The sequence below is a fragment of the Diplotaxodon limnothrissa genome, linkage group LG5, assembly GCF_057381915.1.
Source record: "Diplotaxodon limnothrissa isolate DT_005_m linkage group LG5, D_limnothrissa_male_GT1.1, whole genome shotgun sequence".
NCBI classification, from domain to species: Eukaryota; Metazoa; Chordata; class Actinopteri; order Cichliformes; family Cichlidae; genus Diplotaxodon; species Diplotaxodon limnothrissa.
This window is the reverse complement of record NC_140600.1, coordinates 2,484,849-2,512,560: the sequence shown is the minus strand read 5'-3', so window position 1 is coordinate 2,512,560 and position 27,712 is coordinate 2,484,849. Positions and strand designations below refer to the sequence as shown.

At 40.8% G+C, this 27,712-nt stretch overlaps 1 protein-coding gene across 4 annotated transcripts in view; it reads left to right on the top strand.

Annotated features, from left to right (window-relative positions):
• Positions 1 to 27,712, top strand: part of LOC146631433 (calcium-dependent secretion activator 1-like) — a 342,226-nt gene that overhangs the window by 118,964 nt on the left and 195,550 nt on the right. For all 4 annotated transcript variants that reach the window (XM_085352951.1, XM_085352948.1, XM_085352949.1 and 1 more), the window contains exons 7-8: positions 3,932 to 4,043; positions 4,131 to 4,270. In XM_085352951.1, the coding sequence (XP_085209077.1) occupies positions 3,932 to 4,043; positions 4,131 to 4,270 (252 nt within the window). The remainder of the gene's footprint in view (positions 1 to 3,931; positions 4,044 to 4,130; positions 4,271 to 27,712) is intronic.

Genomic DNA, 27,712 nt, shown 5'->3' with positions numbered 1-27,712 from the left:
GCCACGTCCCAGTGGCCCCCAGGATTACAGGCCCGTGGCACTGACCTCCCACATCATGAAGACCCTGGAAAGGCTCATCCTGGACCAGCTGCGACCCATAGTAAGACCACATCTGGATCCCCTTCAGCAAAAACTTTGTTGTTTGCAAAACTCAGTTACTTTTTTGAAGAAGTAACTATATAATTAATTGCCCAACATTGGTCATTATAGTACTTTGCAGGCAGAGAGTTACAGGACTCTCTCCCAGACCACAGACTCATACTCATAATACAAGTCAGAACAAATAATAATAATAATAATAATAAAGTTGTGTTTTCAGAATTAGAGTTAGGGTCGGAGGCTTGAAGCGAGGAGGAGGTATAAACCGTGTCTGCCGTCTATCGTAATGGGAAATGTGCGATCGTTATCGAATAAAATCGACGAGCTCTCAGCACTGGTACGGAGTCAGAGGGAATACTGAGAGTGTAGCCTTTATTGTAATCTCGGGTGACTTCAACCATGTATCACTGGACAATACACCAACATTCAGACAATATGTGGACTGTCCGACCAGAGGAGAAAAAATTCTAGATGCTAATGTCAAGGATGCATACAGCTCCTCCTCCCTCCCCCCACTTGGTAGGTCAGATCATAACCTGATTTACCTCACCCCCCGCTATGTGCCAATTGTGAGGAGGGAACCTGTGACCACCAGGACTGTCAGGAGGTGGTCAGAGGAGGCAATAGCGGAACTACAGGGCTGTTTCGAGGTGACCGATTGGGAAACACTCTGTGAGCCTCACGCCGAGGACATCAATGGGCTTACTGAGTGTATCACAGACTACATAACTTTCTGCACCGACTCCATTGTTCCAGCTCAGACTGTTCATTGTTACCCAAATAACAAGCCGTGGGTGACTAAGGACATCAAAGCCCTCCTCAACAAGAAGAAGAGGGCTTTCAGAGGGGGCAACAAAGAGGAGGTGAGGAAGATCCAGGTGTTACTAAAGGACAAGATCAGAGAGGCTAAGGACAATTACAGGAGGAAGCTGGAGTGGAAACTCCAGCAGAACAGCATGAGAGAGGTGTGGAGGGGCATGAAGACCATCACTGGATTCAGGCCAACCAACAGCAGGGGAGCTGAGGGAGGTGAGAACAGAGCCTACGAGTTGAATCTGTTTTTCAATAGATTCGACACCACAGTGTCTGCTCCCACCCCCACAACCTCACCTGCAGTCAGCCTGGAATCCAGAGCCACACCACTGTGCCAGCCTCTCTCTTCACATGTTGCCTCCTGTGAGATTCCTGACACCCCTCCCCCACCCATCACCTTCACTCAATACCAGGTTGAGATGCAAATGAGGAGACTTCACTCAGGCAAGTCTGCTGGACCAGACGGAGTGAGTCCCCTTGTCCTCAAGACCTGTGCCCCCCAGCTGTGTGGAGTCTTTCATAAACTGTTTATGCTGAGTCTGAGTCTGCAGAGGGTCCCAGTGATGTGGAAGACATCATGCCTCATCCCTGTACCAAAGACGCCACGTCCCAGTGGCCCCCAGGATTACAGGCCCGTGGCACTGACCTCCCACATCATGAAGACCCTGGAAAGGCTCATCCTGGACCAGCTGCGACCCATAGTAAGACCACACCTGGATCCCCTTCAGTTCGCTTATCAGCCTCGTCTCGGAACAGAGGACGCCATCATCTACCTGCTCAATCGTGTCTACACCCATCTGGACCAGCCGGCGAGCACTGTAAGGGTCATGTTTTTTGACTTTTCCAGTGCTTTCAACACCATCAGGCCGACCCTCCTGGGTGATAAGTTAGCAGCGATGCAGGTGGATGCTTCTCTGGTGTCCTGGATTGTTGATTACCTGACAGGAAGACCACAATATGTACGTCTCCCACAGTGTGTGTCTGACAAGGTGATCAGCAACACAGGGGCACCACAGGGGACTGTCCTCTCCCCCTTCCTCTTCACCCTCTACACCACAGACTTCAGCCACTGCACAGAGACCTCCATCTTCAGAAGTTTTCTGATGACTCTGCGGTGGTTGGATGCATCAGCAGGGATGATGAGACAGAGTACCGGGCTGTGGTCGACTCCTTTGTCACGTGGTGTGAGCAGAATCATCTGCAGCTCAACGTGGCAAAGACCAAGAAACTGATCGTGGACTTCAGGAAGACCAGGAAACACTTGACCCCTGTTTCAATCCAGGGGGTCAGTGTGGACATTGTGGAGCACTATAAATACCTTGGAGTACACATTGACAATAAACTGGACTGGGCTAAAAACACCACAGCACTTTACAGGAAGGGCCAGAGTCGTCTCTATTTTTTGAGGCGACTGAGGTCCTTCAACATCTGCCAGAAAATGCTCAGGATTTCCTGCCTGTGGCCATCTCCCTGTACAACGCATCCACTTAACACACTGGCTACTGCTACAACTACACATGTTTCTTTTTCAGCTATATAATAATAAGCGACTTTATGTATGTATGTGTGTATATATATATATATATATATATATATATATATATATATATAGTACTATTCTTAGTTAGCGTATTGTCTGTCTTGTTAATGTTTGTTTATAATGGAGCACTGTAACAAAAAAATAATTTCCCCCAGGGATCAATACAGTATTCTGATTCTGATTCTGATTGTGCTTGTTTGTGGTGAGCAGCAGATCAAACACGTTAAGATTTATAATTCAATTCAATTCAATTTTATTTATACAGCACAAAATCACAACAACATCAAGACCTTAAGATGCCTTATAGTGTAAGGTAGACCCTACGATAATGCATTCAGAGAAAAAAAACCCAACAATCATATGACCCCCTATGAGCAGCACTTTGGTGACAGTGTTAAAAGGGAAAAACTCCCTTTTAACAGGAAGAAACCTCCGGCAGAACCAGGCTCAGGGAGGGGCGGGGCCATCTGCTGTGATTGGTTGGGGAGAGAGAAGGAAGACTGGATAAAAGACATGCTGTGGAAGAGAGACAGAGGTTAATAACAGATATGATTCAATGCAGAGAGGTCTGTTAACACATAGTGAGTGAAAAAGGTGACTGGAAAGGAAAAACTCAATGCATCATGGGAATCCCCCGGCAGCCTACGTCTATTGCAGCATAACTAAGGGAGGATTCAGGGTCACCTGGTCCAGCCCTAACTATATGCTTTATCAAAGAGGAAAGTTTGAAGCCTAATCTTGGAAGCAGAGATAGTGTCTGTCTCCCGAATCCAAACTGAGCTCATAGATCTGGGTGTCATCAGAATAGCAGTGAAAAAGTATGCAATGTCTTCTGATGATACTGCCAAAGGGAAGCATGTATAATGTAAACAGAATTGGTCCTAGCCCTGAACCCTGTGGAACTCCATAATTAACCTCAGTGTGTGAAGAAGACTCTCCTTTTGCGTGAACAAATTTGAGTCTATTAGATAGATATAGTTAATAATACAAAGAATACAAAGAAAACGAGGAAAACCCCAACAACCATATGACCCACTATTAGCACGCGCTTTAGCAAAAGTAGGAAGGAAAAACTCCCTTTTAAGAGAAAGAAACCTCCAGCAGAACCAGGCTCAGGGAGGGGCGGGGCCATCTCCTTTCACTCGGTTGAGGAGTGAAAGGAAGACGAAGACAATGAAAGCATGTGACAAAAACTTGACTGTCACATTACAGTATAGTGACAGTCAAGTGACTGTGTGACTGTGACAGCCTGTTAGAGCTGTGTTTTGCACTGTTGTTACATTTTGAGTACATTACGCTATGAAAGTTTCTATTGTTGTACCTCCCATAGTCCAAAAGCACCCATCTCCCTGCTTCTCACCAGCAAACATAGACTTACACAACTTTCAAGGCTTAACTGGTAGTTCAGGAGTCATAATAATGTTTAACAGTCTTTCTTTGTTTATATGTGGTTGTGTCTATATTTGTGTTGGTGTGCAGTTGGGGTACCCAGGGCGACTTCACCACCACTCAGCCACTGCCTGCTGTGAAGGTGAAGCTGTATACTGAGAGCACAGGAGTGTTAGCTCTGGAAGATAAGGAGCTGGGGAGGGTAAGAAATCATTCTGCTTCATTTTGGTCACTTTGCCTTTGTATAACTTGTATACAACATATACATTAATGGTGGGAACACTCCCAGGTTGTTCTCCACCCGACTCCCAACAGTCCTAAGCAGTCTGAACTCCATAAGATGACAGTGTGTAAAGGCTGCTCAGACAGTGACCTCAAGATCAAACTGGCCATTCGCATGGACAAACCACAGAACATGAAGCATTGTGGGTAAGTTACTGTGAGATTAAACATTCTTGTGGCAATATAAAGCTACTTGAGTTATCATGGTTCAGTGTAAAACTGTAGCTGCTTTAAAATAGTTACTGTTTTAGTTTGTACATCAGAATAATTTCAGCAGACCGGTTCTGGAAAAGCTATTAAGGAGAAATGTGATCTCTCCTTTTAGTCTCTATCAGTATTTTGGATAAAGTGTAAGTTTTTCAGGGAGTTTTTCAGTTTTTAGAGCAATAAAGTACAAAAGAATGAGTATATAGAAATATAAAATACATGGGCTAAGTGGGTTCTGAGACAGGATGCTTCCAATTTTGACAATATTGCGCCTATAAAGAAAGCAGTCAAGATTTGTTTAATGTACAAGTTAAAGGCAAAGTCCTTGTTAAAATGACTCCAATTTCCTTACAATAGTACTGGAGGCAAAGATAGAGTACAGCAAGCTTTTAGTTATTAAGAGATGTACTCGCCACTTCTGACTACAAATCACAGGAAACATTGTTTATGGGAGTATTTTTTCTCAGTTAGTCATGAGTTACTTCACACAAGGTGGGATTTTTTTTAGCAAATCCTATATTTCCCACCTTGAGATGCGTTGTCAGGTGTTTACCGCAGCCACCTTTAGTGTCTGCTCTTCTATTATATCTTTCTTGTTCAATTTAAGATCTACTGTGATTTCCATAGGCAAAATTACAACATTTTTTCTTAGTGTTCAAATACTGATGAAGATGAGTGTATTAAGAGCTTATTGAATGAGAGGCTTTGCTAAACATCAAATTACCCAAAGGTATTTAAATAGAAAACGTAAATAGAAGAAGTTCTAAGTTTAAAAACTTGGGAAACAGAAATGTATTGTTAATTAATTTATTGTTAATTTTATATTTTTAAAACGTGCCGGAGGTAAGCATTTGGATCTGTTACGTCACATGCTGAAGTGTAACTTCCCTAATATTGATGGTTATTTCATTATTTCTAAGTCTTTACAACCCAATTTTATGATTATTTTTTAAATAACAAACATGTGAATACATAGATAACTGTATATCTGATCTTAATCAGGTGGTAAAATGTTAATTCTAAATAACCCTTGTAGAGTTAATTTAGAGTGTGATACACTTAATATTTGGGTGTGTAATTGATGAGCCACTAGGGTGCTTTGTCCAAAAGATAATCTTTTGCTTCCCTCTTGTGGTTACTGGTTATTGCTACCACTGAATGTGACTATGTGCAGATCAGCACAGGACCTGAAATATCACACTCTATTATGACCCCCATTAGAAATAAAAACTTTCAGGCTGAAATTACTTGAATGTGCTATGAGCCCAAACTAGTTAGCCTTAAACCATTTAAGTTTTTGTACAACGTGAATTTGTATCAACGCAGAAACCGATGAAGTAGAAAAACTAAGTTTACTTTACTCAAAATCATTAATTCACATAAATTATTTATTTCCTGGAGTCTAATTTTTAAAAAATAGCTAAAACTTAAAGACAATTATTTCTCGCTACTTAAATTTATTTATCTATTACTACTGTTGTATCTTGTACTCTAATTATAGTATTTTAGTTGCAGTTACTGTATTAAAACCGCTCATTCAAATTCTGCCTTTTAGTTTTGTTTAATCTTTCATATACTTTTAATTAAAGAAAAAAATATTTCAATTTGTTATAAAAAGTGTATTAGTAAAAAAAAAAAAAAAAAAAGGCAATGAAAACAAGTTCACTCAAAAAGAAAAAATGAAACGTTGACTTTAATTAAAATTATTTTGTCAACAGGTTCCACGAAATTGTATTGTGTTAGTTTAAAGCAAAAATCTTTAGGTAATTTAATTTTAAAAAACTACTTAGGATTAACAAGAGATATATAAGACTGCCTAAATCAAGTTATGTTGTATCAACATAAATTATATATTTTCAGGTTAGATAGTTTAGATTAGTTTTTTTAAACACATCTCTCTTATTTGTAGCAGTAAAATGTTTAAGTTAGATTAATTCAAATATTATATTTTCAGCTACCTTGTGCTTTACTAATTAGTTTTACATAAATCTATTTTGTCAACAGGATCCACACAAATGAATTAAGTACATCCAACTTATTTTTTTAAAATTTCCTTTATTGCCAACATATCCTGAAGGTCAACCTTCAGGACAACGTTCCCTCTAAGCTGCGCGCGTGCGCAATTGCGCACTGCTGGCACGTCTCTGCGCACAGAAAATCTGCGTTGCACACAAAAAAAAAATCTAACCTGAATTGAAATTAAAATAAATACGTTAACAATTCTGTTTTGCAGTGTTAGTCAGTGACTGGCTGCTCCTGTATGTGTTTAGAACGATGCCACCTTATCCCATAGTCCAGCCAATCACGCGATTCACATTCGTATATCAACGTGGTTGACAGCCTATGACAGCGTCCTTATGTGCCGACACCGGTGTTTTAGCGAGCAAAGCGTCTGATGAGGAGTTAAGCCACGTTAATGACAACGTGTACAACCATTGGAGATGTGAGCAGGACAGACGGAACAACTGTGAGGACTTTATACCAGTTTTTAAATTGTGTTGATCGGCCACGTAAAACCAGAGTTATGATAAAATATCTGCAATGTTTGGTTTTCTTCCTGAATACTGCCGTTGTTCATATTTACTGCGGGAAGAAACGGTAAAAATGGCGTTTTATAAGGAAAACGCTCAAAAGCCTGTGAGCAAAAACAGCCCCCCTCCCTCAGCCTTTCCTATTGGTGGAAAAATGTACCATGTCGACCAATCAAAAAATGATATGGCAACATGGCATTTAGTCGTTTAGGAAGGGGGAAGTTTTAGGAGTGACGGCGTGTTTGAGATGTGAGAGATTTGAGACGTTTAGCGTGTTTGGAGTCTAAAGTTAGTGTGTTGTCTTGTGTAGTTAGTGTGTAGTTAGTGTGTAGTTAGTGTGTAGTGTAGTCAATAGTTTTGTTGTGTGTCAGAACAATGAGGCGCCTGCTGAGTGTTACAGGTGTTACAGCAGTGATACATCTGCTGCTGTCAGGCCTGCAGGTATCAGGCTGTTGTTCTCCTTCATCTCATAGTGGACAGAAATTATTCTTTGAAGCAGCTCAAATAATTTGATGCAGAGCAGCTGATTGTTCTGTAAATAGTTTGAAATGTTTGTTTAAAAACACTTTGGCTGCTTGTTCAGGTAAACAGCTGCAAAAAACTTTGTTTGCATAACTCAGTTACTTTTTTGAAGAAGTAACTATATAATTAATTGCCCAACATTGGTCATTATAGTATTTTGCAGACAGAGAGTTACAGACTCTCTCCCAGACCACAGACTCATAATACAAGTCAGAGCTTTATTAAAAAAGAAAGAAAGAAAGTTGTGTTTTTAAAATTGGAGTTCAAGTTATTTTTACTTCCATGTTAGTGTTAGTTAGTGTGTTAACATACTACACAGGTCATGAAACAGATTTTTTTACATTTTCATTGTAAGTGGGCTAAAGCAGTTAATTAAAAGTAGTCTAACATAAATGTAAATGCTGTAATTTGATTATTTTAATAAACCATGTAAATTGGATGGATTAGATGCTGGCGTGACCACAGTGCACACGCCTGATGTCACTCACAGTGGTCCAAGGGACGCTCAGGGAGTTTGTGTGTTCGCTCAGACACATGAAACATTAGAGGGAACATTGCTTCAGGATCAATAAAGTTTTATTGAACTGAATTGACATTCAGTGAGCATTTGTGTAAACCAAGTCCAAAACAAAACACAACGGCTCATTAGTGTGTGAATGGGTGGATGACTGGATATATAAAGCACTTTGGGGTCCTTAGGGACTAATAAAGCGTTATATAAGTACAGGTCACTTACCATTATGGTTAGTAACTAACACTATGTAGACAGATGCAACATCAAGACTTTCAATTAAATGTCTAATGTCTGTAGAAGAAAAAACATTGAAGACCAGATAACACATTGATAAGATGACACCTGAGTTATGCACATGTGATGCTAGTAAGGTCTGTGGAGTGCTTTTTTTTTAAGTGTCTAAAATGGATAGCAACGTTGCTATTTGCAATGATTGCTTAGGGTCAGTCCAGTAACACAACGCCAATGAAGTGCTTTCCTTTAACAGTGAAAAGTGAAGCGTCCACCTCAACCGCCACAATTAAAAAAAAAAAAAAATGTAATAATAACAATAAAAAATAATGCACTGATATTAGCAATCAAACAAAATTATATTACCATCCCAAATAAAACTTTAATAAAACATGCCAACATTATGGTCTAACAATAAAACAGGTTGTCAGCTTTCAGTTTTTTGCAGCAGCACAACGGTAACCATTTAACACTTGCCACTGTCAACAGTTCTTTTACCAGTGTATGGGCAAAAACTTGAATTGCAAACATTTTAACATGGAAACAATTGTTTGTCTTTAATAGTCCGCAAAATATACATTGCATTCGTAACTTACCCTTATTTTTAGCATGTATTGCAATTACCTTTACAATGCACACAATTAAGAGGGGACGGCAGTAAAAACTCCGGACCTGTGACATCATCAAGTACGCTGGTGTTCCAATTGTACAAATCGTAAAACAAAGTCTGTACTCCCGTGCGTTCGGGAGTACAGACTCGCATACTTGAGAATTGAGAAAGGGCCTTAGTTTTTGTAATTTAAAACAAGTTTATCAGCGTTTTTGCATAAAAAGTACTGGTAACTTATTTAAATCGAGTTCTAATAACAAATTGATAAAAACTGAGCTCAGCCTATTTAATATTTTTAATTAAACACAATATTACATTTTACAGTGTAGAAGCAATTATCACCAGGTCTGTCGACCTCCTTTGTCTGTCCACTCATGTGTCGTGAATAATTTTATTTAAAAATTTGAGTGTGTGATTTAACAAACTCTAATTTATAACTATGTTGAAACATGCTTTATTTACAGACCATTTTTATATAATACAGATTACTGACAGCGCATAACAATGTTGTCACAGTGGCTTTCACCCTCGACTTTTTAGATTTTAAATGTCACTTCTTGCTATCCTATCCTATTCGATAATTGAGACTCTTGGATTACAGTAGAGGAATCCCAAGAAAGCAAATGAAAAAAACAACCCCTTGAAAAAATAACCCCATGAACGCCTGTAGCTAATCCCTTAATAAAATAAACAAAAACAATAAACAATAAAAATGTTTCTTACACATTCCACAAAAATAAGCATGTTAACATATAAGCAGTTAATAGTTGTTGACAATAGCCTGAGATAAACAGGCACACTAAATCTCATCCCTTGTAATATTATGTTTCACCTTAAGCCCAGGTTTGCTCTGTGAGGGGCTTACTTCATCTGTTACCAAAAATCTCGAACACAGTGTATTAGGGATGGGTACCGGTATCGGATAAAACCTAAACGATACCCATCCCTACAGTGTATAACTATACACACCAACTGTCCAGTGGTCTCACGGTTCCCGTGTTAGGATGGCAAGGTTTGGCAGGATGAAAGCAGACATATCTAACTTGTCCAGGATCCAGTAAAACTAATGTAGCACAAGCATACGCAAACTATATAACATGTCTCGTAAGACAAACGCAAAATATAACCATGCTCAACATGTAGATACTACACAACATAGTCAAAGAAAAAAGTGGTCTTACCTCTCAAAGAAACAGCAGCTTGGCGCCATGGTTGACGGTTGAATGAGGCAAGCTTGATGTGACACGAAGAACTCAAACATATATATGTTAATGGGCTGGTTAAATTTTATTTATAACTTTTTCTTCAAAAACAGTTGTAAATAATGCTGGGCTTACACTGTGCGATTTTTTCAGTCGCGCGATTCAGCTCCTGCTCAAACTGTACGATTGACTCGCAGGGGTTAGAAGTTCATAGGTCACGATGCAGGGTCTCACACTATACCGCCCGATGCTCTGATGCGACCTGAGTGCTCACACTGTGCGTCCATAACATTAAGGTTATAACAGAAATTCTGTCGCTCGCTCTCTCTGTCTTTCACTCACACAGACACACCGCCACCACCAACTTTGCTAAATTGCTAATGAAAAACATGATCAGCTGTGATTGAGCAGCAGTGTAAATCCAACTATTTTCACGGTTGTTGTGGTCGTGATAATTTTGTGAGGCCACATCGAAAAGGCTCGGATGAGCTTTCCAAAGTTCTACAAGTTGTGCCTCCGTCGCTTGTGTCCAGATCACACGCTGCACTGCTGTGCTGCTCCGTCTTTTTCACTGACATTTGTGTTTGCGCGTGCGCAGTGTGACAAACTGCGGTGACACCCTCACGACGGTCGCGAGGATTTGAAATCCTCCCGACCAAGCGATTGATGATCGGGAGCTGGTCGTGAGGTGTTAATCGCGTCTCGTTACCCCACGTATACTACACAATGCACGACGCACGATGAAGGCCAAAACCGGGCCGATCGCCAAAACGGTCGCACGACTCAAAAATCGGCTCAAAATGGGCCAAAAATCGCACAGTGTGAGCCCAGCATAAGACATTCCAGGTTGCAACTAAATAGGCAGGACTGATCACAGCAATTAGTCCCAGCTGCTCTGCCAGCCTTCTGGCATTGCCCACTGAACCCACTGCTCCTCTGCAGACCACACCCCCACCAAACTGTATATAGTGCTTTAAGTTCTCTGGTAGAATACATGGATTTGTCTGCTTTTCTGAGTAGTAAAGTGCTCTGTAAGAACCAGTCAGTTCATCATTTACTATATTTCTCAATAGTACAACTAAATATAGTAAGTAAGACAAAAACAAAACTTTCCTGCAGCAGACTGGTGACTGGGTTTGAATGAATAAGCTCTGCTGGGAAAGATTCAATAGAATGCCATATACAGGTCCCCAACCCTTTTTGTGCCACAGATCGGTTTAATGTTAGACAATATTTTCACGGACCAGCCTTTAAGGTGTTACAGATAAATGCAACAAAATAAAATGATACGACCAAGACAAAAACTGTCGTATTTTGTAAATATAATAATAAACGTGAATTCACTATGTAATTGTGTACCTTTAATAGCAGCGTGCTCCTGAAATGCGCCAACAACACTGAGAGTAACATCCTCCTCTCTGCCCCTTAATGCTCTCTGGTCGCTATGGTAATAAATAAGACGCACAACTACAACACGGGAAAGACCCAGGGAAACCGAGTTGACGATAAAACCCCTGAAAACCATAAATTTCACACCCGGGCCTTAACTCTCGCAGCCCGGTACCAAACGACTCACAGACTGGTACTGGTCCATAGCCCAGGGGTTGGGGACAGCTGATAAACAGGACAGTTGCCCACCCTTTAAAATACAGAATGTAAAGTATAAATATCTGGGGCAAGCACAGAACCAGCCAAGATCAGGCCAGTCTGTCTGGATATTTATTTGCATCCTGATGTGGAAACGTGTCATGAATGCTTTGAGTAAAATCATGATTATTTTGAGCATTTTGGGGGGCTGATGTGTATGCCATTTTATGTGAGTTCTTAACTCCTTGAATCTCTGCAATGCAGGTAGTGATAGCAACATTAGCACAACAATCAGGCACAATCGCCACTTTTATGGGAAATACAGCAGGTTCAAAAGTACCAGATTTCCACTAACATCAGTTCTTACGTGATGCAAAATAAAAAGCACTCGATTAACATTTTTTATGTAATTGATGAAAATGAGGAATATTCATTAAATCTTAAAGGTTTAGAGGGTTAAAGAAGGGATAACAACAATATGGTGACTACAAATGCATGAGGTTGTCTGTTAAAAACAATCTGTGCCTCTGTGGAGAAGGTTGTCTTTCCCTTATACTGTGGAGAAATCTGCCACTAACCCTTGGTTAAAGCATTATGAACATATGAGCAGTGCCTAACCGGTCCAAGAGCTTGTCAACCCAGGCCACGGAATAAGCATCAAACCTCGTTCAGCTGGTGGTACTCCACGCAGAACCGTATAGACCCATCTTTCTTCACCACACAAGGTGATATACCTCTATGGCTCCTCACCTGTGTGATGGCACCATGTTGTGGTCAATGTCCCCCACTTGCCAAAGGGTAACTTTGAGCTAGAAGAAGTGAGCGATACAAGCGCTTTATCTCCCAGTGAAAATTGTCCGAGCCGAGTCTCTCTTGTACAGGCACTGCTGCTGTTTCTGGGCCTGGAAAGGCAGCATGGTAACAGGCACAAAGGTGCTCTTGGAATTGCTAGTTGGTTCATGGCCTGACACTCTGGGCATTACACACTATTGGCACACATCCCCCTGGATGCCCAGCTAATAGAATTGGGCCATTATTCACTCCAGAGTTTTGTCATATCCCTGCCATGGGGTTAAAGGAATCCACCTGGAAAATCATTTGCTGGTGGCTTTTTGGCACCAACAACTGGGTCTTTTCCTTTTCTGTGTGACTTTTACGACTCACTTAATAGAGTCTGTCTCTAATCAACACAAAATGCAGGTATGTCAGTGCTACATCAGGGTCTACTGTTCAACTGTTGATTGTTGAACTATCGATCGCCTGTTCAAAGCACTGAGTGTTGTCCCAAGACTGCCCTAGAGCGAAATCTTCACTGGAGTAAATCACTGGACTTCCCGAGAAGCCCCCGATGTCTCCTCCTCCCCAGAGTCAGAGTTGGACAACCACTGAGTGCAGCACAAACACTACAAGTCTCTATTGATCGTGAACGCAATCTTATATCATTTCAAGTGGCACTATGGGATATTTGTGTATGTCCAGCAGCCGAGCCTGCCTCTCTTGGCTGCCACGTCACTCAGCTTCCAAGCGCAGGCTAAACAACCAGGTCCTCCAACACTGTTGTCTGGCGTTTGGACTGGCCCTGTACCAAGCTGAGCTGATCTTGGTACACTGCTGCCTTCTCCTGGTGCATGGCAGCTTGCTCTACCAGCATCTTTGCCAGTACCTCCACTGGCTGTACTGGTTTTTTGGCACCACTGTAACAACAAGGACCTGGGACGTACATAATATTACGATAACAGTGATAATTTATTTCAATTTCTTTTCTATTGACTGCTTGTGGAGATTTCCAGCTGCCGGGTTTCCTGCTCAGCTCTCTTCTGCAGTTCCAGTAACCTCCTATTTACCAGCTGGGCCCACGTCCTCATTTTAGGTTTGACAGCGTTTTAGTAGGTAAAGATGATGCTTGGACATGAATTGAGCTGCGGTTTGGGGAAGGCCTCGAAGGGGACTGGCGACGGCTCCCGGGCCTGGCAGATCCCCGTGTACTAATTAGGAGTGAAGAAGTTAAAGAATTGAGAACAAGGAGGGAGGGAGGGAGGGTGGGGCACGTAAACATAGATAAATCTTTATTTTTTGCACCAGGTTTCCTCCGTAAAGGTTTCCAAATATTTATGAAGCCCATCCTGTTTTCTAAACACCACCTAGCCCACACAGCCTACAGCAGTCTAGCTGGCTATTGCAACAACAGGTTTGTTTGCAGTAGTTTTGTGTTGGGTTAATTAATTATCATTAACTGAGGATTTTACAATGTGAAATAAGTCGCTTTATGAATGATTATAATTTATCAAGCTTAAAATATCAGCTAGCAGTATAGTAGTGGATTGCAATTGTTGGGTCTGTCTAGCACAGGCCCACCGCTGGAACGAGACAGTTTAACTACACAGCAAAAGCATTGAACACCAAGTAGGCAAAGTTCTTCGTGTTACTCATGCATGAGGGAGACCTGCCTGCAGCCAAGTGTCGTTCCACCCACTTGACCTCCGTCAGACTCTCAGCCAGGTTCCCCATAGCACTCCTTTTATTGTGGTGACAAGCAGTGTTGGTCAAGTTACTTGAAAAAAGTAATCAGTAACTAATTACTGATTACTTCCCCAAAAAAGTAATCCCGTTACTTTACTGATTACTTATTTTCAAAAGTAATTAATTACTTAGTTACTTAGTTACTTTTTAAAACACGATTTACAACCTGAAGAGGTAATAAAGTGATAGATCTTTCAGCCTAATTCTACTTTTTCTACATAATCCATCATATAAAATGTAATCAAATGGAAAAGTCTCTTTTTAAAACTTGTTTTATTAGTTTTAATCTTTTAACTTTATGCATCAAGCAAAAATGTAATTATATGCAACATTCTCTGACTGGAAGAAATTAGTTTAACATTTAAAGCTATTTTCTGCACATTCCAGCACATAAAATAAAATATGTTTTGTGTTTACACTCACTCTTTCAAATAGATGCAAGTAAAACACAGCAGAAAATAAATAAAGTCAAAGACTAGCGGTCCTGTTGCTCTATTTTCACCTGTAAAGCAGCACTGCGTCAGGCGGAGGTTTACCCTGGTGCAGGTGTGCCGCGGTCAGTGGAAGAATCCGCGAGTTTCTCTGTGAGTTTCCCATTATGTCGTAGCTACTCGGTGCTTGCTTGGAAGTTTAGGGGTTTTTTTCGCTGTAAAAAGAAGTTTTCTTCCCACGCACAGCGGACACTAATGTTTTTGTCACTTTTTATGGAATCAAACTCAAAGTAAGGTCAGTACTTCCACGCTTTAAACGCTGCACGCTCATACTCTCTCCTGCACTCGATATGTGATCCATTGTTGATCTGGACACAGCTGTTGTCACTAACGGCGCACTCGCTTACATCACTGTCGTGAGACATTCTCGCAAAAAATCACGGTTTTAGTTCCTACGGGAAAGTAACGGTAATCTAATTACCGTTTTTGCAATAGTAATCCCTTACTTTACTTGTTACTTGAAAAAAGTAATCAGATTACAGTAACGCGTTACTGCCCATCTCTGGTTACATGAATATACATAGGTTCATTAACATATAACATCTTACATAGGTATACATGTGAACAAAGAATACCTTGTCTGTGTGTGTGTTTGTGTGTGTGTGTGTGTGTGGGGGGGGGGGGTTCAGAGTGTGACCCCATAAATGACTTCCGTAAACCTGCTGGTCTAGAAGTCCAGCAGTTCATCTAAACAAAAGGCACTTAACCCAAAAAAGATATAGATACGTTTATCCTACCATAAAACAATAAGAGAAGGTACGACCTCTCCCATGCTCCCAGAATGTGGGTGTTAATGCCAGAATGCTCTGGAATGCACACAAAGTCTTTGCAGACAACTAAGGATCACACATCCTACCACTACACAATCGATTATACACCTCTAAGCATATATGGTTAAATATTTCTAAGCATAAATGACAATAAACAATACAACTCTAACAGCAATAGAAAGAACATTAAAAAGATGAAGTGATAAAATACTTTATCAGAACACCAACAGCAAGTTGCAACAGGTGTGTCACCACGAGAAGTTGTAGCTGATCAGTGTTTACCTGGAAGGATGATGTAGTGCTCAGCACTGTTCCTTCACAGCATGAAGCTTCCTGCTTTAATTATTTGCTGGAGCCTTTCTGATTTGAGTTCACATGTTAGCCCTGTGCCTCCACGTGTTCCCTCCATCGTCCTTTAAATGACATACATGTTAGATTGAATGGTCTTTCTAAACTGGCAATGGATGTGAGGAAAAGGGTCCACATGGATGAGTTATAGCAAAAAAACAACAACAAGTGAGTGAATATTAAGGTAGTCCTTTACCAGTGACACACTGCTTTCAGTACAACCCCCCACCCCAAATAACCCCTGAAAAATGAGCTGATTGGAACTTAAAAAACAAACAAAAAATAAAGCAGCTTTGATCCACTTAGAACCAGAATCGAGATCGTCTTTATTGTCACCAAAATTGGGTATAAGCAGTAAAAGCATTACGTTTTAGAGTGAGTCTTTTGCAAATGACCAAAGATCTCTGAGGGTGTCATGGCTGGGGCAGCAGTCGTGTGTGGAAGTGAAGGAGGACCCAAGTTGCAGACAGCGGGGGTGGTGATGTGAGTGAGTTCATTTACAGTGCACAATAAATAACAAAGGCGAGGGCAGAACTGAACATGAACCTAAACAGAGGAAAACTAATAATAAACAAAACCCAAAGCCATAACACACAAAGTTACACATAAGTAGTGATGGTCCGCTTGAAGCTGATGCTCCGGTGCATGTGTCAAAAAAATCAACACACTGCTTCAGAAGCACTGTGTCGAAGCTTGATTCGTTCGGCCAGAGTCACATGATCAGTGACGTCTGAAGCTTCATTTAGAGCCTAACTGCTTCGGTGTCTGATTCAATGGTTTATAAGGAAGCGAATCATTCGCGGGATTTGTGGAGTGTTTTGATGGTGACAGATAGCGAACCACTGATCATTAGTGATGGGCAGATGAAGCTTCATGAAGCACTGAAGCTTTTCATCCAATTGGTTCACCCCAGCGCAAAGCTTCTTGAAGCTTCATTTGCTCTAGCAGGACACCTACTGGACGTAAAAATATTAGTTGGCATGAATTTGAAGAGTGTGGCCTTTTGCACACAGCCTGTAAATGTCAACATCAAAAGGAGTGTGTAAAACATGTATATTGTAGTGATGCAGTATACTGTGTATATTTATACTGGCAGTATGGAAAATGATCATTTGGAAATGCTTAAAATGGAAATGATCATTTACTGTGAGGTGAGGTGTGGTTGGGGTGTGGACAGTGGTTGTGCTTTTGTAACGTTGAGGTATGGACAGCTACACACTGAGGCTTTGAGCCTCAGTCCTGCCTGTTCACATTTTATTCTGTAAAAACTACATTTTCACTGCTTTTATGACCTTTTTAGTGGGGGGAACATAGCTAGGATTTAATGATTTAACAAATCTTTTGAATCCTTTGTCCTCCACAATGCTAAATGGCTGGGAGTCCTCAATCACCATGCTAACCAGGTCTTCATCTATTGGAGATTGTTCTCCTGAGGAAAGACAATAAAGACAAAGCACAAATATAAATATCACACACGTAACTTATAACAGTTGTATAATATTGTTATATCATTTAGTAACATTACTGCATGCTATATTATCATGGCATTTGATGGCTCACCTGGTCTTGCTCCACAATCGGTGTTCCCCCTATTCACATGCAAAGCTCTGTAGTGCCTAAGCATGGATGAGGTGTTGTTGTTATATCCCAGCTCCCTGGCACATAGCAAACACTTCACCTTGTACACAAGTAACGACAGCTTAACATAAATTGTATTGCACCATCAGTATTATGAAAATACATCTTCTGTAGAAATTTACATACCTTGTTGGGAGGAATAAGATCAAAATGTTCCCACACAGGGGAGGACATCCTCCTCTTCTTAGCTGGCTCCATTCTCTCCTGACTTTCTCTCCTCACTCTCATAAACCTCCAAACTGTCTCCAAACTCTCACTAACCGCAACTCTCCATCAAACACCCACATTTTGAATGAAGTCTGAGGGGTTTATATCGCTGTCATAGCTCGCGGCAAAGTTCGAACCACTTCATGAACCAGTCACGTGGTACAGCCGGGCAGCGAGGCTTCGGACGTCATCATTTTCAGCTCCTCCCATAAATGAAGCAAGCCTCGATACGCGCATCGTGGAAACGCCCCTCAATTACTCGACACAAGCTTCGAAGCCTCGATACAGAACGTCACATCACTACCTCCTTATGTTTTCCCCTATGTGTAGTGATGGCCAAATGAAGCTTTCTGAAGCATTGAAGCTTGTATTGAAAAACGGTTCATTACTCGAAGCTTTTCAACACAGTCCTCTCTGGTGACATCTGGTGGCCAAAACCATTAAGAGCAGCTTGAATCCACAAAATAACACCAACCGCTTCATTAAAATTGCCCACGCTAGTGGGATTCTGTCTGATATTGGGCCGCCGTTGTGTTGCTTTGAACGTGTATTTTTTGGTGGCTAAAAAATGTGGTTTATTTGTTTAATAAATAATTTTGACCAGTAAACATGTTCAAACATGCACCATGGTGTGGTCTTTCTTTGCTTGTGACTTCTTGATGTTGGTAAATACAATAATTGAAAAATACCACGTTACATATAATATACATATGATAATGTACAACACATTATGGAGTATGCTTCTGCTGTGAGGTCCTGCCTCCATGCACTTGTGCAATTAACAGGGTTTTAATAGTTTTGCAATTTTCGGAAACGCCCCCTCAATTACTCGACACAAGCTTCGAAGCCTCGATACAGAACGTCACATCACTACTGATCATTCCACTGAGAGATTTGGAGAAAACTAGAAGTGAAAAAACATTTTCGTTAACGGAAATAAAAATAAAAACAAAAAAAGGAAAACTAACTAAAACTGTAATGAGTGTTCACAAAACTAACTAAAATTAACTGAATTTATAGCAAAAATGGGCAGCACGGTGGCACGGTGGTTAGCACTGTTGCCACACAGCAAGAAGGTCCTGAGTTCAATTCCACCATCAGGCCGGTCTTTCTGTGTGGAGTTTGCATGTTCTCCCCGTGTTTGCGTGGGTTCTCTGCGGGTACTCCGGCTTCCTCCCACCGTCCAAAGACATGCAACTTGTGGGGATAGGTTAATTGGATAATCCAAATTGCCACTAGGTGTGAATGTGAGTGTGAATGGTTGTCTGTCCTTATGTGTTAGCCCTGCGACAGACTGGCGACCTGTCCAGGGTGTACCCTGCCTCTCGCCCTATGACAGCTGGGATAGGCTCCAGCGCCCCCCGCAACCCTGAAAAGGATAAGCGGAAGCGAATGGATGGATATAGCAAAAATGTGTTTTGTTTTCATTGATGTGTGTGTGTCATACAATAGTTGAGGGTGAAAATGAAGTTTAGTTTCCAGATTTTTTCTTGCTGTGTCTCATTATGCCAGCAGGTGGCAGCACGTTAGTCGAGTCGTCTGTGTTGCTGCTCCGCCCACGCGCAGAATCATGTCAGGAAAGGTCGGGAGAAAGCGCCAGAGTCCAATTTGGGATTACTTTGAATATGACTGTGTTTTGGATAAAGCAAGTGTCTTGTAGTGGAAAGAAACAAATTATGAGGGACATTTCTAAGGGAAAAAATCCCACAAACCTTAAAGTGCACTTGAAAAGCTCACACAAGAAGGCTAACCTAGCTTACCTTGAGAAGGGAGCACACTCAACCCTCATCCCCAGAAACAGAAGCTAACCCCAGGCAAGGCAGCGTGATGCATCCCGAGACACCAGGACGGGGACATCTACACAACTGTGTGAGTCAATTGCCTTCAAAAACTTTATCAATTGACTCCTAAAATGGCGGCGCGTTAGCTAGACGCACACTTCCCTCCTCCGTGAATCTTTGCCAAGACACCTAACGTAATATCAACTTTTGAAGTTAAACTCTAACGGTATCCGCGCTTAGGACTCTTTTATGTCGTCTGCACCAGGTAAATCGGGCAGGGGTCGTGGTAAACCCTCACAACCTAAAATTGATTTCGGACCAACTAAACAAAGTGGAAAAGCTAAAGCTAGCGCCATGTCGGAAGAGTCAATTAGCGCTGAAGAGGAAGGACCAAGTCACGCTCCGATTCTTGAAGCTATCAAAGACTTGAAAACCGACTTCTCCAACAGGTTTGACGGAATAATGGCTGCAATTGAGGGAGTGAGAAACGAGGTCGGAGAGTGTAAGGAGCGTATTGTAAATGTCGAGACACGCATTTCCGACACTGAGGACACGGTCGATAGCCTTCAGAGAAAAGTCCAGAGTCTCGAAAAGAAAACCAGAGATATGGAGGACAAAGTAATGGACTTGGAAACAAGGGCCAGGAGGGCTAACCTGAGACTGGTGAATTTACCGGAGAAGGTGGAGGGAACGGATGCTTGCGCATTTCTGGAAACCTGGATCCCGGAGACGCTGGACATCCCTCTGCTGAAATCAAAGCCATTCCTGGAAAGGGCGCATCGAATCGGCCCGAGAAACGACCCAAACGGCCCCCCAAGAACACTGATCATGAAATTCCTGAGCGATAGGGATAAGGCAATGGTGCTGAAAGCGACCAAAATCAAAAAGCAAATACTCTACGAGGACAAACCGGTGCGTTTCTACCCGGACATGGCAGCCGGCATACATAAGATGCAGAAAGAGTTCGACTCCGTGAGACGACAGCTCCGCAGCATGGGGATAAGACACGGGATGCTTCTCCCCGCCAGGCTCCTGGTGACCTACAAGGATAAAACACTGACTTTTGGCAAACCGGAGGACGCAGAGATTTTCGTTACGCGGATCCAAGCAGAGCGGGATGAATAGCGATACGGATAAAGTTGGTAAAATAATTGAACGTTTTGCTTGGCAGCTAATTCCTGGGGCTACTGTGAACTGATCATTGAAATATATTCACACTGAACATCTGTACATGCCTCCGTTAATTTGTACGGGGGTTAAAGACGCTGGTGATTACCTGCATTGTGAGTATACCCCCCCCCCCCCTTTTTTTTTTCTTTTTTCTTTTTTTTTTTTTTTTTTTTTTTGGGGGGGGGGGGGGATCGATTACTTTTTGTTTTCCAGGAGGACTCTCTGAGTTATAGTTACATTTAAATAGAGTTAAAGCACAGTAGACCCCTAACATTTAATTTATTTACATGAGTATATTTGGGATAGCAATAAATTCCTGGCAAAGCAATTATTATTTGTATGTAAAAGCTAACAATGGAGGGAGTGTTTAGGTTTAGGATAAGTCAATATCAATAATGTTGGATCATTCCTCAATAACTGTGGACTGGTCATTAGCATTACCGGAGTGTGTAGTAAGGAGAAGGGGAAACTGGCCCTTAGGTCAGAGGGGTTGTGTTCAATGGTTGATGCAGTTAGAAGCATCTGTGTTGTCTGCATTGTTTTGGTTGTCTAAAGGTACACTTCTATATACTAGCATGAGAAGATCATCTGAAAATTGCAGCTATGTCCAATGTTTTAGAAATTAAGATGACATCGTGGAACTGTAGAGGGCTGCAAAAACTTAAAAAAGTTAAACAAGTGATGAGAAGGTTAAAAGATATGCATTCCAAAATAATTTTTCTCCAAGAGACTCATCTTACTGGAAAAGAGGACTTAAAGATTAAGCGGAGATGGCAGGGAGAGGTATTTTCAGCACCATTTAACTCCCAAGCGAGAGGGGTTTTGACTCTAATACACAAGTCCGTCCCCTTTAATGTTTGTAAGGTGATTGCAGATAGGATGGGAAGGTATTTGATTGTTCAGGGTACTCTCTATACAGAACCTCTGATTTTAGTTAATATTTATGCCCCAAATAAGGATGAACCATCTTTTTTTAATAACCTGTTCTGCACGCTGTCAGCACTCAGTGGTCAATATATTTTAGCGGGAGACTTCAATTGCACTCTGAACCCAAGTATAGATAAATCATCACATTTAGACAAATCTCATAGCCAGAGTAGGGAAACCATTCTTCAGTTTGCTAAGGAATTAAATCTTATGGATATATGGAGAGACAGGAATCCTGGTGTATCGACATATTCATGTTATTCTAGCACACATAAATCATACTCACGAATAGACTACTTTTTGATCTCAGCAAGTCTGTCCTATAAAGTGAACGGTTGTGATTATGGCAGTGTCCTTATCTCAGACCATGCCCCAGCCAGTCTGGTCTATTTGGATCCAGGGCTAGTACGAGATCCCCCAAAATGGAAATTTCAGCAAAAATGGATAAAGGACAAAGACCTACTGGCGTACCTTGACAAACAAATTACTGATTACTTTGAGCTCAATACTTCTGAAACATCTTCGTGTATTAGATGGGAAGCATTCAAAGCCTTCATTAGAGGCCAAATAATTAGCTTCACAAGCTCAAAATCTAAGAAGGCCAGACAAAAGCTGAAATTATTGGAATCAAAAATTAAAGCTACTGAGGATATGTACTTTAAGAACCCCTGTCCCAAGCTGCACCAAAGTTTGCTGTTATTAAGAACCCAATATAATGAAATCTCAGCTTCAAAAGCTACAGCTAACTTATTAAAGCTTAAGCAGTCCGTTTTTGATCAAGGGGAGAAATCAGGTAAAATTCTGGCTTGGCGTATAAAACAATTCCAATTGGAAAGATCAATCACTGCACTTAAAAATGATAAAGGGGAAACGATCTCTGACCCTGCTGCAATAAGTGACTCTTTCAAGGCCTATTATGAAAGGTTATACAGTTCTGACTTAAACCCAGGTGACCCCAATTTTTTCTCTTTTCTTGACAATATGAATATCCCCAGAATAGAAGAAGAGGAATCCTTGAGACTGGGGGCTAAATTGACTCTGGACGAAATCTCAGAGGCAATAATGAGTATGAATTCTGGAAAGGCTGCAGGGCCAGACGGTCTGCCAATTGATATCTATAAAAAGTTTGTATCCAAATTAAAGGCACCCCTTTTGGAAATGTTTTCTGAATCTGCTCAAAAGGGGATACTCCCACCCACTCTGAGAGGGGCCTTAATTACACTTCTTCCCAAACCTGGAAAATCGAATGATAAATGTGAAAACCTGCGGCCAATTAGCCTCTTAAACTCAGATTTAAAGATACTCTGTAAAATTCTAGCAAAGAGACTGGAGGGCCTTTTGCCAGACATCATCAAGGAAGATCAAAATGGGTTCATGGTTGGGCGTCAGGGATTCCACAATGTTCGACGAGTGTTAAATATTTTACACGAGCAAGGGGGGTCTTCAGATACAGCTTTCTTGGCACTAGATGCAGAGAAGGCTTTCGATAGGGTGGAATGGCCCTATTTGCTTGAGGTTCTTGGTCGCTTTGGTTTGGGAGTGGGATTCTGTAACTGGGTCAGGCTTCTATATAATAACCCATATGCAGAAATAATTACCAATAATGTTATCTCAAAACCAGTTGAGATTGGAAGAGGTTGTAGACAAGGTTGCCCCCTATCCCCCCTTTTATTTATAATTGCAATTGAACCACTTGCTATTGCTGTAAGAGAACACTGTGTGATCACGGGTATAGAGATCGGAGGGCTCGACCATCGAATAGCTCTTTATGCTGACGATGTGATCCTCTTTCTTAAAAATCTGGGAAAATATATTCCAGCCATTTTAGACCTAATTGGAAAATTTGGACATATTTCTGGTTATAAAATCAATAAATCAAAATCTTCTATAATGCTTTTGAACTCAGAAGAAAGGATGAATCCACCTAAATACACCTGCCATTTTAGAAATGTGAATCAGTTTACTTATCTAGGTATTCAGATTGTCCCGAAATTGGAAGAGGTGGTGAACCATAATTATAGTCCAATTATGACTGACATATCCAAATCAGTGGAGAGATGGTCGAGTCTCCAAATTTCACTGATTGGTAGAATAAATATACTAAAGATGAACGTGCTCCCTAAGCTTCTGTATCTGTTTCAGAATATCCCCTTGCCACCTCCCTCAGACTTTTTCCTTAAAATAAGAAAACTGTTTAATCAGTTTTTATGGAATAACAAACGTCCCAGACTTCGCTTATCACTTTTGTACTTGCCCTTTGATGCAGGAGGGCTGCAATGTCCTAACATGGTTTGGTATTACTGGGCAGCCCAGTTAAGAACTATAATGTTCTATTATGCTGCAGAAAAGCCCCCCGCATGGAGAACTATTGAGTCTCTCTCTCTTAGGCTTCCACTTCCTACATATGTATACTCTGATAAATATAATAAACTCAAAGACATTACGCTTAATCCTATAGTTAAAAACATGATTTATATCTTACATGTCACTCAAAGATATTTAAACGTAAAATCTCCCCTCTCTGTTTTTAGCCCGATTTGGGGCAACAATTATTTTGCCCCAGGTAGGGCGGATGGTGGTTTTAAAATGTGGGCAGACTCGGGGCTGGGACTGGTGAAGGATGCTTTCGGGGGTGATGGAAGACTTTTAAGTTTTGAACAACTAATCTCTAAATTTAATATTCCCCGAAAGCACTTTTTCAAATACCTACAGTTTAGGAGTTTTATCAGGTCTTATCATAATGATTTTACACATATTCCCCCGCTGTCCACATTAGAGAAAATCCTAACCAAAAACCCCAGTGGTAGAGGGATGATATCTGAATTATATAACTTGATGATGACATCCTCTCCTGATTCATCTGCTGCTAAGCTTGAAGCTTGGAGGTATGACTTACAGGAGGACTTGACAGTGGAACAATGGAGTAGAGCATGTAAGCTAGCCCAAACACAGACAGGGAACACACGTCTAAAATTGCTACAATTTAATTGGTTGATGAGAGTGTACATAACACCAGAAAAACTTAACAAATTTAATATGCAGATTCCTGATATCTGTAATAGATGTGAAGAAGATAAGGGCACATTGCTCCACTGTTTATGGTCATGTCCAAAAATAAAGGAGTTTTGGGAAGAGGTTGGAGCAATGATAAAAGAGATTTTGTCAATTAAACTTGTGATGGATCCCAAACTTTTCCTACTGGGATTATATCCTGTAGGGTGTAACATAGATCATTTTGAAAAAATCTTCATAAACATGGGAATACTACAAGCAATTTATCTAGGGATTGAAGAGTAACGCAATTTCTATTCTCCGTATGTCCTGTACATGTGGAAGAATCGACAAATAAAGTTGACTTTGACTTTTGACTTTGAGCAAAGAGAGTGATAGCTCTAACGTGGAGGAGTCTTGGCAAACCAAGTATTTCACATTGGTTCAAAGAATTGTCTTTATGTTTACCATTAGATAAAATTACATATACTCTAAAAGATAAACAAGAAATTTTCCAGAAAATTTGGGGGCGCTACATCCAGTATATTGGGAATAAAGATCTATCTGGTTTACTGTGTGAGACAGGGACAGCCTAGCTATTCCCTGTACAGGACCACAACCACATGCTGCAATCTGAAAATTATTCTTTAAAATCTGTCAGAGGTCTCATGGACTCAAGTGCTTTCATTGAATGTACCTTGTGTTTCGTTTATTGTGTAAATTTGTTTGTGTATGTACTTTATATATGTATATATGTAAAACTTTAATAAACATAATGTTGAAAAAAAAAAGTTTATCAATTCACTTGAACCAAAATTAGGAACACCCGGTGCTGCAAGAGTTAATAGTCTCATTGGGGCCAAGATATAAATTTTATAGTTGCCTGGTATCAATGGTTGTTCATCTGCCTTTATTTATTTATTTAAAGAACCCATAGGTGGGAATGTGAGTTGTCTGTCTCTGCGTGTTAGCCCTGCGACAGACAGGCGACCTGTGCAGGGTGCAGGGTATGGTAGCTGGAATAGCAACATACCCAAGGATAAGCAGAGGAGCATGACTGATATGATGAAACTGGGATTTTGTTACACTTAATTATTGCAAACACAACTAAAACTATAACTGAAACTAATCAAAACTAAACTGAAACTAAGGATTTTCAAAAAAATAAAAACTAAACTAAACTAGCAAACAATTGGTAAAAACTAAAACTGATATAAAATTGAAAATCTGAAGTCAAAACTAAATAAAAATAAAAACTAATGAAAATTGCAAAACTATTAAAACCCTGTTAATTGCACAAGTGCATGGAGGCAGGACCTCACAGCAGAAGCATACTCCATAATGTGTTGTACATTATCATATGTATATTATATGTAACGTGGTATTTTTCAATTATTGTATTTACCAACATCAAGAAGTCACAAGCAAAGAAAGACCACACCATGGTGCATGTTTGAACATGTTTACTGGTCAAAATTATTTATTAAACAAATAAACCACATTTTTTAGCCACCAAAAAATACACGTTCAAAGAAACACAATGGCGGCCAGACAGAATCCCACTCTGTAGAGTGGGCAATTTTAATGAAGCGGTTGGTTTTATTTTGTGGATTCAAGCTGCTCTTAATGGTTTTGGCCACCAGATGTCACCAGAGAGGACTGTGTTGAAAAGCTTCGAGTAATGAACCGTTTTTCAATACAAGCTTCAATGCTTCAGAAAGCTTCATTTGGCCATCACTACACATAGGGGAAAACATAAGGAGGTAGTGATGTGACGTTCTGTATCGAGGCTTCGAAGCTTGTGTCGAGTAATTGAGGGGCGTTTCCACGATGCGCGTATCGAGGCTTGCTTCATTTATGGGAGGAGCTGAAAATGATGACGTCCGAAGCCTCGCTGCCCGGCTGTACCACGTGACTGGTTCATGAAGTGGTTCGAACTTTGCCGCGAGCTATGACAGCGATATAAACCCCTCAGACTTCATTCAAAATGTGGGTGTTTGATGGAGAGTTGCGGTTAGTGAGAGTTTGGAGACAGTTTGGAGGTTTATGAGAGTGAGGAGAGAAAGTCAGGAGAGAATGGAGCCAGCTAAGAAGAGGAGGATGTCCTCCCCTGTGTGGGAACATTTTGATCTTATTCCTCCCAACAAGGTATGTACATTTCTACAGAAGATGTATTTTCATGATACTGATGGTGCAATACAATTTATGTTGAGCTGTCTTGACTTTTGTACAAGGTGAAGTGTTTGCTATGTGCCAGGGAGCTGGGATATAACAACAACACCTCATCCATGCTTAGGCACTACAGAGCTTTGCATGAGAATAAGGGGAACACAGATTGTGGAGCAAGACCAGGTGAGCCATCAAATGCCATGATAATATAGCATGCAGTAATGTTACTAAATGATATAACAATATTATACAGCTGTAATTAGTTACGTGTGTGATATTTATATCTGTGCTTTGTCTTTATTGTCTTTCCTCAGGAGAACAATCTCAAATAGATGAAGACCTGGTTAGCATGGTGATTGAGGACTCACAGCCATTTAGCATTGTGGAGGACAAAGGATTCAAAAGATTTGTTAAATCGTTAAATCCTAGCCATGTTCTCCCCACTAAAAAGGTCATAAAAGCAGTGAAAATGTAGTTTTTACAGAATAAAATGTGAACAGGCAGGACTGAGGCTCAAAGCCTCAGTGTGTAGCTGTCCATACCTCAACGTTACAAAAGCACAACCACTGTCCACACCCCAACCACACCTCACCTCACAGTAAATGATCATTTCCATTTTAAGCATTTCCAAATGATCATTTTCCATACTGCCAGTATAAATATACACAGTATACTGCATCACTACAATATACATGTTTTACACACTCCTTTTGTTGTTGACATTTACAGGCTGTGTGCAAAAGGCCACACTCTTCAAATTCATGCCAACTAATATTTTTACGTCCAGTAGGTGTCCTGCTAGAGCAAATGAAGCTTCAAGAAGCTTTGTGCTGGGGTGAACCAATTGGATGAAAAGCTTCAGTGCTTCATGAAGCTTCATCTGCCCATCACTATAAGGAGGTTACATGGGGAATGTGGAGCAGAGAGATGCCCAAGTAACACCAAATAACACAGACGAACCAACCATAAGCACAGACCTACAGCCACTATATATACACACACAAGGTAATTAGGAAATGACACACTGGAGGGAAGCACAGCTGATCCTAATCGCAAGATGACGGGGAAACACAAGCTGAACATATTTAAGTCACAGACAGATCTACAAAGTAAAACAGGAAACTCAAACTGTTTTACAAATGCAAAGTCAGGGACACGAACAGAGCACGGAGG